The sequence below is a fragment of the Taurulus bubalis genome (assembly GCF_910589615.1).
Source record: "Taurulus bubalis genome assembly, chromosome: 5".
NCBI lineage: Eukaryota > Metazoa > Chordata > Actinopteri > Perciformes > Cottidae > Taurulus > Taurulus bubalis.
In genome coordinates this window covers 21,154,549-21,169,403 of record NC_136593.1, presented here as the reverse complement: position 1 = coordinate 21,169,403, position 14,855 = coordinate 21,154,549, and the positions used below count along the sequence as shown (strand labels likewise).

At 42.4% G+C, this 14,855-nt stretch overlaps 1 protein-coding gene across 1 annotated transcript in view; it reads right to left on the bottom strand.

Moving 5' to 3' along the window:
- The window catches only part of cntn4 (contactin 4), a gene marked incomplete at its 5' end in the record, with an annotated part of 121,723 nt that overhangs the window by 46,930 nt on the left and 59,938 nt on the right, over window positions 1-14,855 (bottom strand). Inside the window, 4 exons of the mRNA XM_079218912.1 lie at window positions 991-1,130; window positions 6,167-6,351; window positions 7,629-7,731; window positions 11,110-11,313. Coding sequence (XP_079075038.1) covers window positions 991-1,130; window positions 6,167-6,351; window positions 7,629-7,731; window positions 11,110-11,313 — 632 coding nt within the window. The remainder of the gene's footprint in view (window positions 1-990; window positions 1,131-6,166; window positions 6,352-7,628; window positions 7,732-11,109; window positions 11,314-14,855) is intronic.

Here is a 14,855-nt window from a genome sequence, read left to right as displayed (position 1 = left end):
CGACCAAATATGGCAAAATAAAAAAGTGTGTTTTTTTCCCCACGCAGACAAAACAGGTGGACTGTCAAACAAACAGAATAGTGTTACCTAATAAGAGGTTTTGATCAAATGCAAGCCATTGGCAAAACAGATTGTTGATTATCCTTCCTTGATAGCAACTGTGCAGTTTTTATTTTTTGTGTGTTGCCTCTGGTAACAGCAACGACAGACTGGGTTCATTCCAACGACATGTATTACATTCAACTGATCGATATCCTCTGGTGTGTTTGTTGCCTCTTTTTTTGTGTGTGCATAATTAAGCAAATTATCATAATGCCTGTTTATTTATCAGGTGCAAGCTGTGCCTGAGTGTCCAATCAATCTTCCGCAAACAACCTACCTAAATGATCCGTTGTGATAATAATCCGATATGATGAAGGAATATGGAATTGTGTTTTTCTTTTCTTTCAAATGCCAACAAGTTAAAGTTTGCTGCACAAGTAGACGAGCCAGAGCCAACGCCAGGCTCATCTCTCTTCATTAAATACATAATGGTAATTCAGCGATGGCAGGGAGCGTGAAGGAAGGGAGGATGTACAGTGTTTATATAGAGGACTTTACTTTTCCCACATTTGGTGGCGCAGGATTAATAACAGCACTTGGCAAAGAGAGATTTAACAGAAGATTAGCGTAGCCCTTACATCACTGTGCTTTCCACAGGAGCATGAAATACTCTCAGCACAGCAAAGCAGAGCAGACACAGTCCAGCCGCCTTTGGAGCGAATGCGTTTTTTTATTTTTTGCAGGGCAGTGAATCGCACAGCGCATTGCTGCACGGGAAGGCGTTGTGTTGTAATGAGGAGGACAATAGCGCATGCTAACTAGTCGACAAAGCTTGAACCAACAAGCACAGTGTAGCACAGCTCTTCGTTCAGAGTCTGCTGCTGTCTGAAGTCTGACCTTGGGAGGGGGAACTTTGTCCTCGGTTCTAAAGACGGCGGCAGATCTCACCTCTACGGGCTCCAGGTTCTCTCCATTTTTCATCCACCTGTAAGAAGGCTTTGGCTTCCCCGTGGCTTTGCACTCCCACACCAACGAGTCGTCGATGAGCTTCTGGGCATCTTGGGGTTTCTCGATGAGATGAGGAGGGGCTGGAGGAAACACGGGAAGAAAGAAATTGCCAGAGTGAACATAATGTGTCGACTTAGGAATAGATGGTAACAATTTTTTTCATGCTTATCAAAGTCGCCTTCAATTAATTACCGCACGATCAAAGCAATGAGGCTTTTCATTGAGTAAGCGAGAGCACTTTGTTTCTTCTTCTGCCTGTCAGGCTGCATATGAATACATTAATTCTGGGGCCTGTCTTTTTCCTCAGTTTTGTACATCCTCGATTACTTTCCTTACCACCTCACACGGCCGGCAGCAAGACATTTGACGTGACACATCCTCACATTTTAAAGTTACGTCATATAGTCATGTTTTCATGACTTTTGGGGACATTACATTGACTGACAATCATTTCCAGGAGACTTAACCAAATTATACTTGGTACCAGCCTAATCCTATCCCTTAACCTAATCATACCTTTGTCCCAAAAAGGATATCAAGTCCCCACAATGTGAGTGTGTAGTCAGATTTAGGTCCCCACAAGACCTCACACACACACACACACACACACGCACACACACACACACACACACACACACACAAAAATCCCACACACACACACACACACACACACACAACACACACACACACACACACACACAAACGTATGATTAAATGTGGAAATTTTTATATCCCCTCATTTATTGCTCTTAGTTTAAGGTGTGAAGTTAACGAAAATGCTGAAAACCAGACACATATACACGATGGGTGGCTTCTGGTGCCATAAAAACGCTCCATTCGATCCAATCTGACTAACTGATGGTATAATTATACTGGAGGAGAATTGATTCTCGCTGTGTCACACGAGTAACTCAGGGCTAGTTAATGATTGAGCCCCCCCCCCAAAAAAAAGCGGTCCATAACACTGGATCAGTAAAGCTCCCTCTGCGTATTGCCCAGTACATTCTGGATGATGTGTAGGTCAAGCAACCATCATCCTATATCAGACAAGGCCAGTGGCGGGACAAGAGTAATGGCCGACCGCACTTTTTCCATTCCGCAGATCTCCACCTTAATGCCACTCTCAAGGACTGACCTTTGTGGTGGCTTTTCAGTAACGGTACAAATTCCTCCTCTAATTGGCTTTGACTATACAGTATTTTGCCTTTGAGTGAGGCAGGATAACACAGCGAGAAATTCAATCACTGCAAATGATTACCCACACTATATATGTGTGTGTGACAACTTGTGTGCATGTGGGTGTTCAGAAATGACGGCAGATTCAAAAGAAGTGGACGCGGAGACCGGAGGGGGGTGTTTTGCGCGGCCTTTTGAATTTGTGTCGGAGACCTGCACGGATTCCACATCAAAGTCCTTCCAGCATCAGAGAAACAATCCGTATTTGTGGATCATGTGACTACAGGCCTTGTGAGATCCGCCCCTTCGGCGGCGGCACAAGGTTGGCCGGAGTCGTTAGCGCTGACGCTGTGCTGTTGCCGTGAAAACAGAGAAAAAAGGGTGACGGTTTTCCTTTGACAGAAAGCTGAGGCTTCTGTTGTTTATCCTGCTACAAAGGAAAGACGTTGGGCCTCATGCAGGTACAGATTTATTATGATTTGTTCTTATTTTCTGACCAGCCTTTGATTTCTGGGATTCGCCAATTCTATTTCCATGGTTTAAATTTGATTTAGAGTAACTAATCAATGGACTACTAAAGAAATACTATTGGTCCATTGATCCGAATGAAGACTACAAAACCATTGCCTTTGTTCAGCTTCTGAATGGCTATCATACTGTTCTTGGATGCTTTTTGATTTTCCAGTAACACCAGTTTCACGCTGTAGAAAATCACATTTATGGCGTCTGCACACGGCACACCACCTGCCCCTTTATGGTCTTTAGAGGGCGTTAGCGATGCTATCACTAAACAATCTGCCACCCGCCTCCAATTTACGATACAAGTGGATGGTTTCGAATATTTAGTGCATCTGGAGTCTCTTATTTTTTTCTCTCCAGAGAAAATCAAGAAAAATGTTGCTGCATGAGGCATATTTACCCTAAAAACTATGTGATATAACATCTATGTGACCCTTGTCTAAGTTGCAGTTGCTTTACCTTGCTAGAATGCTCCAAAATAACAATTTATTCACATTGATTATTAAAAAAAAATCTATTTCAGCTTTACTACCACCTGCAGAAGTGTGAGTGTTTAGAAAAGAGCCCTCAGGGAGGAGAGCCGGCAGGAAGTTACTGCAGCATCCTCATCATTTAGCGTCACATCCGCCCATTCTACCGCAATCCTCCATCAGAGCATGGCTAAGCCGCCCCACCCACTGCACCTTCCAGGACTGCATTGTAGTCGTAGTGTTTTTTTTCTTCTTCTCGCTGACAGAGTCCCTCACTCCATCCCTTCGCCCCGCTGCCAACATATCGACTCTCAGTCAACGCTTACCAAATGAGAGCCGGCAGCCCATCTCTGCCGGCACCAGGGGCCGAAGCGCACAGACAATCAGAACAAACGTCAAGTGGCTGAAGGAGGAGGGGAAGATGGGAATTTGCCTTATCGGTGAAATTACTGTGAGATAATGCAGCGGTGAAGTCTGCAGAAACACAGACGTGAATACAACGAGGGAAGGGGAGGGGGAGACTGACCTGTCACAGTTTCACATTTACTTCTCCCTACGAGAGATATCGACTTCAACAAGGGAGCAAAAGCACATTTCTTTTATATTTCTTCACCCCAAGCGGTTCTTTCAGGGATGGAAATTGAACAAGAGTCCTTGTCTTTGCCTTGAGTGTAGTTGAACACCGCTTCCAATACGGAATCACGAAGAACGACGGTGGCCAATTGCACCCAAACCGAAGAGAACTTCTGTTGCATGAAGATGCAATGAATCAAATTCCACCGCGGGTTTGAATGGGAATGTGATTGAAGCTGCTAAAGCTTCAATGCAGTTATTGAATTCCTGTCTCGGCTTCAGTCGAGACAAGACGGAAACATTTTAAATTGGAAACGCAGCTCCTTCATACCCAAAAGACACCCCGACCCCATTCCTACTGCATTAGTGGGACTCGTGGCTGCATTGTGAAGTGTGAGAATGCTTTAAAGTGACCGTAAAGTAACACCTTCATGTCTTCTATTTTCTAACACAAAGCCCGGGTCACTGCACCGTGCTTGGATGCACAAGAGATACCCTTATCGATTCCCCCATTGGCTTACACTGCTGACGAATGTCTCAAAGGCTTAATTCAAAGGGAGTTCAAAATAAGATTACTGATTTTTATCACCTGGCAGCAGACAGCAGGAGAGAGAGAGATAAATAGAAAGAGAGAGAGAGGAAGGGAGACTGACAAAACACATCAAAATGAGAGAGGAGCCTCAGCTCAGAGGGACAAATCAAGCATTGGTGGATCACAGCGTGGTACCGGGGCTGTTGGGAGTGAGCGAGGCGAAGGGCCTTCAGGACTGTTGTAAATCACGGCAAATTGTTTAATGCCCCAAATGAGTTACGTTTGACGGCTGACACAGCACGACCTGAAGTGGGGAGAATCAGAGGGAGGCAAGCGGAGGGCGGTCGAGGTGGGAGGAAAATCCACAGATTGTTCAGAGAGCGATCTCACAGCTTGGACAGATCCAAACTGCTTGCCCCATTATTCCGAACACGTCCATGTGACGGCAGCGTTTCTCCCGTTTATTCACGTCATTCGTGATTATGGAAAGTTACCGAGACAGGTAAACAGTTATATGGTCAGGGAGGGTAGGTAACTTTGATTATTTTACAGTGTGGATCGACAGACTTCATTCATGATTCTTTCGGTTAATTCCCCGAATTTCAGTCCAGTGTTCATAAGTCACAAGATATTTATGAATCTTATGCTCCACTATCATATTTTAACTCGAAAATACTCCACATCACAAGGGCAAAGGTTTGGTTTCAACATTTGGTGCCACATATCAAGCGGAAGCTTCAGGTAGCCCCCCTACCAATCAAATGCATGCATGCCAGGTCATATTAAAGACGTAGCCTTTGGGAGAGCACTTGGGTAATATGACGTCTCTCCAAAGACAATGAAAGCTAGTTTGCTCAAATATCGGTATTGTATATTATCCCAAACTATTATATGCCGATATTATAATACATTATCATATGTCCATATGCCAACCTAATGACTTGGTCCTAATCCTTAGGACATATTGTTTGTTAGTAAAAAAAGAAGGAATATAACCAACTATAATGCTTGACAATCTTGTGACTAATTTGCACATTTTTGAAAACAAAGAATGGAAAAACATTATAAAACCTACATATCGCTGGACGTAAAATAGTACTTCCCGGCATGGAGTCGTCCATGTGACCATGTGTAATACAATAGTAGAACAATAGTACAATATATAGTAAATGCAATGCTATATCAAGATGTTAACATGTCTACCACTGTGCTATCTAGATACAGTATATACTTAGCTCTAAATTTAGATTTTTAGTTGAATCTAATAGATATATTATTAATAAAATACCCAATTTAGGCAGGAAATCCTTACTGTAAAAAGCAGATTAAGGTTTCCACCAATAGCTTTTTAGTTTTTTTCTATCATGACTCATCTGAACTCAATAGGTGTAACTACTCATCAGCAACAATAAGTGGAACTACTAACCCCCTTCCTGTCGATCCAGATGCTGCTGTGCAGATTATGTCCCTGACATATGTGCCTATGTATAGTACATTTACCGGCTTTAATCTCCAGTAAAGTTGGACGTCAATCATGATGCCATCTGGTGGAACCCAATACAGGGCTCACCAACAAGGTCGTGTCCAAGGGCTCAGCATCATCCCCATCACTCCTTTAATCTGGATCAAAATATTAGAGGCATCATGGCTGACAGCCTTTAATCATTTTGATGTGCCGTTAAAACCAGCCTGCGTCCTCGTGCGCGTCACACGAGCCTCTGCCGATAGTCGTCGACCGCTTTATAAGACCAGTTGTGTCCGCTTTTTTTCTGCCTTTTTAGTCTGAGCAGGTCTGACAGATGTGGTGCACGCCAGTCAAATATTCATGTGTGTCAGAACCACCTACCGTAGAAGGAGAGTTTCCCTTTCACTGTGTTCAATCCCCTGGAGTTCTCCGCCACACACTCGTACGTGCCGGCGTCCTCCTGCTGGAAGTACGGGATTTCCAAGACGCCGCTGGCTTTCCTCATGTCCACTTTCCTGGGGAAGGGTACACCGTCCACTCTCCTCCAGTTTATAGACGGCACCGGGCTGTGAGAAGAGGAATGGAGGAGTTTAACCATCTGGAGTCACAGCTTTTCACAATTTCTATGAATGATTTCCTGTTCATGGGTGAACTAAGTCGTCAACATGTGCATTTCTGATGACCCCAAATATCTCTGTAAACTCAATACAATTTTTAAGATTCTATTTATGTATTAATTCTTGTTTGACAAATAATTGAATCGGCTTAAAGTGAACTGTGTCAGAACATTTATTAAACATGTCCTCATACTTTAATGGTAAATTATGGAGCAGAATTAGAGTTGAATCAAAGACAGTATAAAGATAAAGAGTCGGCAACCTCCGGTTCTGAAAAGCGAAGCCAAGGCTGAAGTGTCTTAAACTTGCATTCTTGCTAATAGCCAGCAGGGGGCGACTCCTCTGGTGTCAAAAAGAGGTCTGATTGTATAGAAGTCTATGAGAGAATTACTCTAGTTCTCACTTGATTTATTCCCTCAGTAAACATTGTAAAGATTAGTTTATGGTCTCAATCTCTAGTTTCAAGTCGTCTTCAATACAGCATGATGTTCATTTAGTAAATGATGGTTTATTTAGTGTAAAATAGACCATAAAGCAGGGTATGCTGTATGGTGCGGCTACCTTGTGACGTACAACTTTAACCCTTTTTTAAATGTGTTCTTGTTCAGCGTTTTGCTGTACTTAGCTCCACTGTCTCGTGTCACTTCTAGTGGCAAAAAACAAGATGGAGACGCCCAAAAAACCACAACGGTGACAAAATGCCAAACTAAAGATTTTCAAAACGCCTGTCTACAAACCCATGGGTGACGACTACGTCCATTTAATTTGCAAGATTAAGGAAAGATAAAGATTCCTCAAATATGTCATTAAAACCCTTAAAATGTAATGCAACAGCAGTATGAGGAGTGCAATGTTTAGGGCTTTACTTGGATTTTTAACGACCAAATATCACAGTTGTAACTATTCCATATGTAACATTCATAAGTTATACCTCATTAGAGGTCTAATAGAGTGTGTAGTAAAGGGTTATTAAGTAATCTAAATGTGAGCATTTTATCAATTCCTTTACATAGGTTTACACTACAGCACGTGGATTCCAATTTCTTAGATGTGCAACTTGAAACACACGAGCAGCGCAGCAAAGCGGCATGAAACATTTAAAAAAAAGAGCTTATATATATATATATATATATATATATATATATATATCCAGCACTCTTCTGGTAATATTTTTTCTTTCATATGCGATTGAGCATGCTGAGCCTGACACTGAAGAGTGGGCTTACTTTCCCAGAGCGAAGCATTCCAGCTTCACAGTGGATCCTTTGGCAACATGAACGACCTCTGGAAACTGAACTTCAATCTTTGGCTCGTATTCACCCATCACACCTGAAAGAGAAATGCAAATGAGTGTTAGAGCAAAGAGAAAAGAAAAAGTTGTATTTTTGATTTAGAACTTCAGCTAAACAACAACAAAAAAACGATAATATAAACACAAGCTGTGGCTTCCGTTGTTGCTACACAGCTTCTGAAAAGTCAAATATCGAGCCGTCTTTTTTTTCTTTTCTTATTTATTTTTTACCAGAAACCGAAATGTTTTTCAACTTCCAATGCCGTGCAAACTGAGCAGAGGAGGAACAAAAAAGCCCTGCGCTCTCAGCGCCGTCACAGAACGCTCCCCCATTGAAAATAATGAGAAAACGAAGCCGAAACACAGCTCTCCGGTGGACGCGCAACACGCTGCTGTTGAATGAAAAAAAAAAAAACTAAAAACAAACATCTTTGAGAATTCACAGCCGGTTTGAGCTTTTACATCCAGATGAGTTTCATCTTGTTGTGTAGTGCTAACAGCTATGAACCAGAAAACGGGCCCATAAAATCCCCCTGGGTACCGCCACTGTGTCTACAAAGCATCCCATTCACTGTCGGCGAAGCGGCTCTGGTGGATTATAATATTGCTGCTGTGAATGCTAAAAAAAAATCTCTCTGCATAAAGCAGAAGAAGGGAATGTGGGCTCTCTGGTGTTCTAGCTCTGGGAGAGACTTATTCATAAATCAAGACTGGAGTGTCTGACAGCACGTGCGTGTTTTTGTCTCCAACTCAAATCACACTAAGGTATATTACATCAATGTATTTGTAATGGGTGTCATTTCATTCCTCCTCGCGGGGCCAAAGCCGGGGTGCACAACATGGTGTTTTAGAAGGCCTCTCGTCCACCAGTGTAACAATAGGTCCCACCACCCCTGTTGCTGTAATTCAGGGCTGTGTTGCACAAATAGCTCTAGAGATGGAGGAAACAGGCCAATTTCATCCCGTTGATTTGGCGAGGCATGTGTTATCAGGATGGCTCCCCGAGTGACTGTGAAAGCTAATTCAGATCCTTATCACAACTGTCTCATACTGGAATGTAACCACAGCACTATCGCCCATTTCAGGCAGACAGGTGGAAGTGGACGGGTAATTGTCTCATACCATAACCTTTTGTAGGGGACACCTGTTTAATGCGCCAACCTGCCCCCCGCCATCATCCCCCTACCTGAGCCCCCCCGCCCGTGACCGCGGTGGAGCTGACGTTGTGCTGTTACACCTGCTGCCTCGGTGAAATAAAGGTATAATGAAAAAAGAAAGGAAGGAAGCAGGTGGGAAAAGTGGTCAGGAATTGGGTGAAAAAAAAAATAACATCTCTCAAATCAGGCAAGCTATTCGCAATTCTGTCTCACAGATAGTGAGGTAATGCATTTTTTATAATGTGTGATGGCTCATACATGCGGAAAGAATGCTCTTCCTTAAAACTAGATTTAGGAAAATCCAAAAACATTGTAATGCATTTGTAAGCCATTCAGAAGCTGAGCACACAGCATATCACCCTCGAGGGTTGTATAATCTTAATTTGGATCAATGGACCAATAGTATGACTACAATAATGTAGTTTTTATAATAATATTAAAACATTAAATATATTGAATTTGATTCTAAGATATTTATGCATGTTTTCATGTTCCTACAATTTAAAACTTGAGTTTCCTCGTGTCGGTTGAAGAATTTGAGGACTGTGAAAATGTATTTTTCTAAATTGGTTAATATTTCTCGACCATTTGAAAAATGTACTCTTACCTCAGAGAAGAGTAAAAACTAGACAAAACATTGGTGAATCCCAGAAATCAGTGGGTACTATTAAGCTAAAAACAAATCATGAATATGAACAAAATAAACAAGACATTTGCTCTTTAATGGCTTACTGCATAAAGCCCAATTTGTGTCTTATGTCAGAACTTCAGCTATAATTACGGTAAGATATTTACAAAATACTTAAGTTAACTGGGTGCCATCTCAAGGCAATACAAAATAAAAGTCATGTATATCCAATATAAAAACAACTAACAACTCATTATAATGAAGTGGCAATATTTATTTATTTTTCACGTATCAATTTGTCACCAAACATAAGACCGTCTCTGAAGCATCCATAACTCATTAAACTATGAATGGATGCTTGGTAGTCCAGGATAAGGACTGATATTACAACACCAGTGAAATAGTTGGCAAAAACATTAGACATACTTAGAATAGTGTGTGTTATAAACTGCTTATACATGCTTAATGGGGTGGGGATTAAAATAAAGTGTTACCACTAATACTAATAGTATTAGTAATGGCTTCCAAAAAAATGGTCTCATGAAGCTGTTTGATAAGAGCTAGTGTTCCCTCTTCAGAGGTTTTTTTTTGTATTCCATCACATCAGCTGTAATTAATTGGAAGACAAAAATGCTAAGACATTTCTGGTGAACATAACATTTGGCTTCGTATTTCTTGCATTGCATTAGATATGGTAAGGAACAGCCTTCTAGGACAGACGCCTACAATCAGATTCCTGGCTGGCAGTGACCTTTCCTCTTGCGTGCCTTGATAAGGCCAGCCGAAAGCACCAGGCCCACATGTTAAAGGACATGCTAAAATTAGCCGAGGAGGAGATAATTACCCGTTGAATTTCATTTGTATTCCCCAAAGCCATTTGTCCTTCTTCCGGGTAGCAGCAGAGCAAGTTTGTCTGTCTTGTTTATCACGAGCCAGGACACGACCAAATTATATTGGTCTGCTATGTTAAATTAATCATTTGATCCCAGCATTTTAGTGCTAATAAAAGTGACAGATATAGAAGAAAAACACCATCCAAAGACATGATGAAAGTGGCAAGAGGTACATGTTCACACATGTTGAGCCCTGAACCATGTTATTATCAAAACACTCCACACAAGATGGAAACTAATGGCCTTTGTGGAGTGTTTTTTATTTTTCACAATTGCATGTGTTTTGCATGTTTATTAGTCGACATCTAAAACTTTGCATACACACCAAATACACATTAAATAATACAAATTCCTACTTGGAGAAATGCACTCTGAAAGTACACATCACTTTATTACTCCGTAGGGTTATAGCTTAGTAAGGAGTAGTACATAAACTGCAGTGAGGTGTATCTAAAATCTTCCTGTAACCAAATATGGAGGTTTAATGGAAGATTTGCTGATTGCAAATACAGATTAAATGTAAAGGAAGATCATCTGGAAATCCATGGATTTGAAAAGTCCAACTCATTACGATTAGGAGGCAACATTTGCACCCTGATTAACGCCCCAATAACAAGATAATTAACAGGTTCTATAACATGCGGCCCAGTTAACCAGGACACACTTCCATCAGTCTTACGTGCCGTGGTTGTCAATGTTTGTTATGTAGGTGGTAACATGTTCAAAAGCAGAGCTCACCATCACTGCGGAGCACCAGTGGAGTGGGCGGACCCTGGACTCGGGTCTTTGTGACGGTGTTGGTCACCACACAGGTGTAGTTGCCGACATCTGAGGGCTCCACCTTGGCGATGTACAGGTTCCCCGTCTCCTGTGAGATAAATCTCCGAGTATCCTGCTTCACAAACGTCGGGTACTCGTTAAAGATCCAGGAAAACACAAGATCTATGGAAGAGGGAAATTCAATTACATTCAATTCAGTTTATTTCGTATAGCCCAGAATCACCTCATAGGAAAAACTCCCCCAAAAAACAGAAAAAAAACTTTCACAGGGAAAAAAGGAAGAAACCTTCAGGAGAGCAACAGAGGAGGATCCCTCTCCCCGGATGGACAGAAGCAATATATGTCATGTGACCAGAATGAACATTGAACAGAGTTACAGCACATATAACGAATATGACAGCAATTATTCATATAATGTGTGGAAATTGACATATGAACTATTCTAAACATATGACACGTAAAAAAAAAGAAGAGGATTCTCACGTTAAATGAGACTCAGAGAAGGCTGTGAAACCGAGGTTGGGGTGGCAACTTTTTTTTATTTTTGAGAACTCCTGCGGCTCGTGAAAAAATGGTGACAAAGTTCTATCACGCTGAGGTGAAAATTGAAAACAGGATCAGTGCGAGGTTGGAAACAAATTTGATTATCCTGAATTATCTGGAGTCTCCTCAAATTAACCATTTTTCATATGGATGAGGTTTGCATACTGAACTAGGGAATTGGGAGACACTGGGGTCTGTGTCGTCATGACTGATTACAGATCCAAATAGAATTGACAGAGATACAGTGGAAATTGCTTCTATAGATCAAAAAGCTTGGGACAGAATCATTCCTGTACAAATGTTGTTTTAACAATTCGCTTGTAGCTCTTGAGTCTTTTCGTACATGAAAAGAAATGGAAACACGGCCTCGTCTGAAATCTGGCTGGCAACCTGAGGCTTGTGCTGAGTGCATATTGAAATGCTCGTGGAAAAAAAGAGATTTCTCAATGAGAAACGAATGTGCAACAGAACAGGAAAGCACGTGTGGTTTAAGCCTCCCGGGTCAAGTGGACCCGCGAATTCAGACCGCTGCTGTGACGGAACCGGTCAAAAAGCGGCACAGCCTCACCCCTGGGTGAGAAGAGATGCACAAGAATCGGCAGCGAGCCGGTAAATAGCGAAGTGGTCCGTTTCATCAATTTATATTCATGTAGTAAATATGTGAATGTCAATGAGGTGGAAATCTGCATGAGAAATAAAGAAAGAAATGGCTTATAATAATATTCAATTGGACCTGGACAGGCGGGTTCACTGTAAGTGGTTTCCATGGTGGTTTCTAATACAGGCACGGTAGCTAGCATTCACTACAAATGACTAAAATAACCAATGAATGAGCGTAATCACATGAATATGTAACACCATATCATTATCATATCATTATCTACCACAGCCACACCACATGCTATGCAGTCATAGCTGACTATTATAGAATATCATCTCAACCATCTTAGAGGCACCAAAGGGGCGGCTTTGCAGTAACAGGAAGTGGGGCGTCAGGTTAACAAGTACCTGTCAGATTGCTGCGATCAATAACACATTGCTGGAGTTTAAATGTCAACCTTTCCCCCGGTGACACATCATTGTGTTGGAAGTATTTCAATGAGCCGAACCCACATTTTGGCTTCTTGATCGACACGTAAAAAAAGGTTTCTGCTCTTCCTTTTCAAGGCAGAAGACTTAGTGTATGCAGTTATCTGGCTCATTGGGCTTCCATCATGAGGTGCTTAAAAGAAAGTGAACAAATTATGAAAATCAAAGGCCAGTCATTGAGAATTTTACAAAAGAGTGATAGTTTTCTAATTACTATGTAACAACAATTAATGACTGACTGCTACAGTAGATTCAATTACGTAACTATGGGACTCCATTAACCTGATCAATAATCCAATTCAGTGCGAACCAGCATTTAAATGAAACAAATGCACGGCAAAATGTGAACAATGCAGGTTCTTTAGGAGCCCAATGAAACGAATAAGCATTTTGTCAAAAACGAGCTTCGACCCAATGTCATCATCGACATCACCGTCACACTCGCGAGGGCCATAACTCAACCGTGGACACCGTCTCCTCCGTGATCTCGTGTGCAGGGATGCAAGAGATGTGGATGCAGAAACAAGACCGAACCTCATCCTTTTGTCCTGAGACTTCATGAAACAAGCATCACAGAATGTGACGCGAGAGAAATACATTTTCCATAATGGTGGCCTCTATTTATTGGATACAATATATCAGTAACCTATGTGGTTGGATCTTCTCTTGGATAGGTTCTTTACATTATTAAAGTCAATGACTCAACGTTGTGACGTTATCTGCTGCTCTGGAAGTTTTGCATAGAGCCTAACTGACAGGCATGCGGTATTTTTCCCCGCTGAGTTTAAACCGCACCACTTGCTAGCTGACCAGCAATTAAACAAAAGAGTCTTGGAGGAGCCCCTCTCGGCTCCTCTTGCTGCTCGCTGGCCATTTATCACAGCATGATCCCACGCTCCCCTGCTGGCCGGGAGGAGATGGCACTGTACTCGGCAGGAAGCGGCCCCATCGGACCCCTTTCGGGGTTTTGGCGGCAGCGTGTGCGGAGCTGAGCGCAGAGCGATGGCACAGCAGAGGTCCGCGGGGACACGGGACACTTCAAGGCAGGATACGGCATGTTGTCTGTGTTTGTTTCCTCTCCAGCGCTTTCGGTCCACGGCTGCACCTGCTCTCGTTTCTATGTTTAAAACCCACATGACTATGTGGCATAACATGAGCCGCAGAACGCCGCAGAGAGCGGAAAGATAATGAGATGTCCCCCGCAGCTGGCCGAGCAGTCTTCACAAAATCATCCAGGGCATTGGTTTTATGGGTTACACAATGCTCCCTGACATAAAAAAAAGGGACATCTCAAAGACAAAATGGGGAGGGAATCCAGCTGCCCTGAGAGTATTGCGACCACTGCCATGGCAACAGATGATGATTTATGATTTATTAGTATTATGACGATGGCGGCACACATTTACAATTTAGGTTGTTTTACAACTATAGTCTGATGTGGCATAGGTCTTTTCAAATCTGACAGTACACAATGATCTTGATTTTGCACTTTGTAAAATGCAACTCTATCAGCTAGTATGGCTCCTTTTGCTCTGGTATAAAAATAATTTATGCTTTTTTTTTTCCCAAAACATGATCCATTGTAACGAGGTTTGCAGACGTCCCTGAAGAGTTCTTTGTGGTTTCACTCCAGGTTAAAGATCACTTTGCATAAGTCACAATGAATGAAGCTGCTTCACACAAAAGGAGGCAGAGGAGCCGCTTCAAAGGACGGCCCTCACTGAATATTCAAAGACTCCAACAAGTCGCGCAAGTCAAACATGCCCGTCTCCCTTCGCGGTTAGGATCACGCCCAGAGTGATTTGAGATCGTTTAAAGACGGAGCGCCAGGACAAAGAAGGTGGGCAGCATTCCCAAAGTAGGTCTATCATCCTTTATGACAGTCCAGAAAGGGAAAGACTCTATCAGCTTCACCTGCGGACGTACGCACATACAGTTATGTGTGTATGCTATCGAAATGCTCCTCTGCAGTGTGAGCGGGCCGTTTCACGGACACCACTTCAAATGAATGAACACGTTCTTGAACCAGAAGGGCGACCCCTGCTTCGAATGGCCGTCGTCAGCCTCATAGA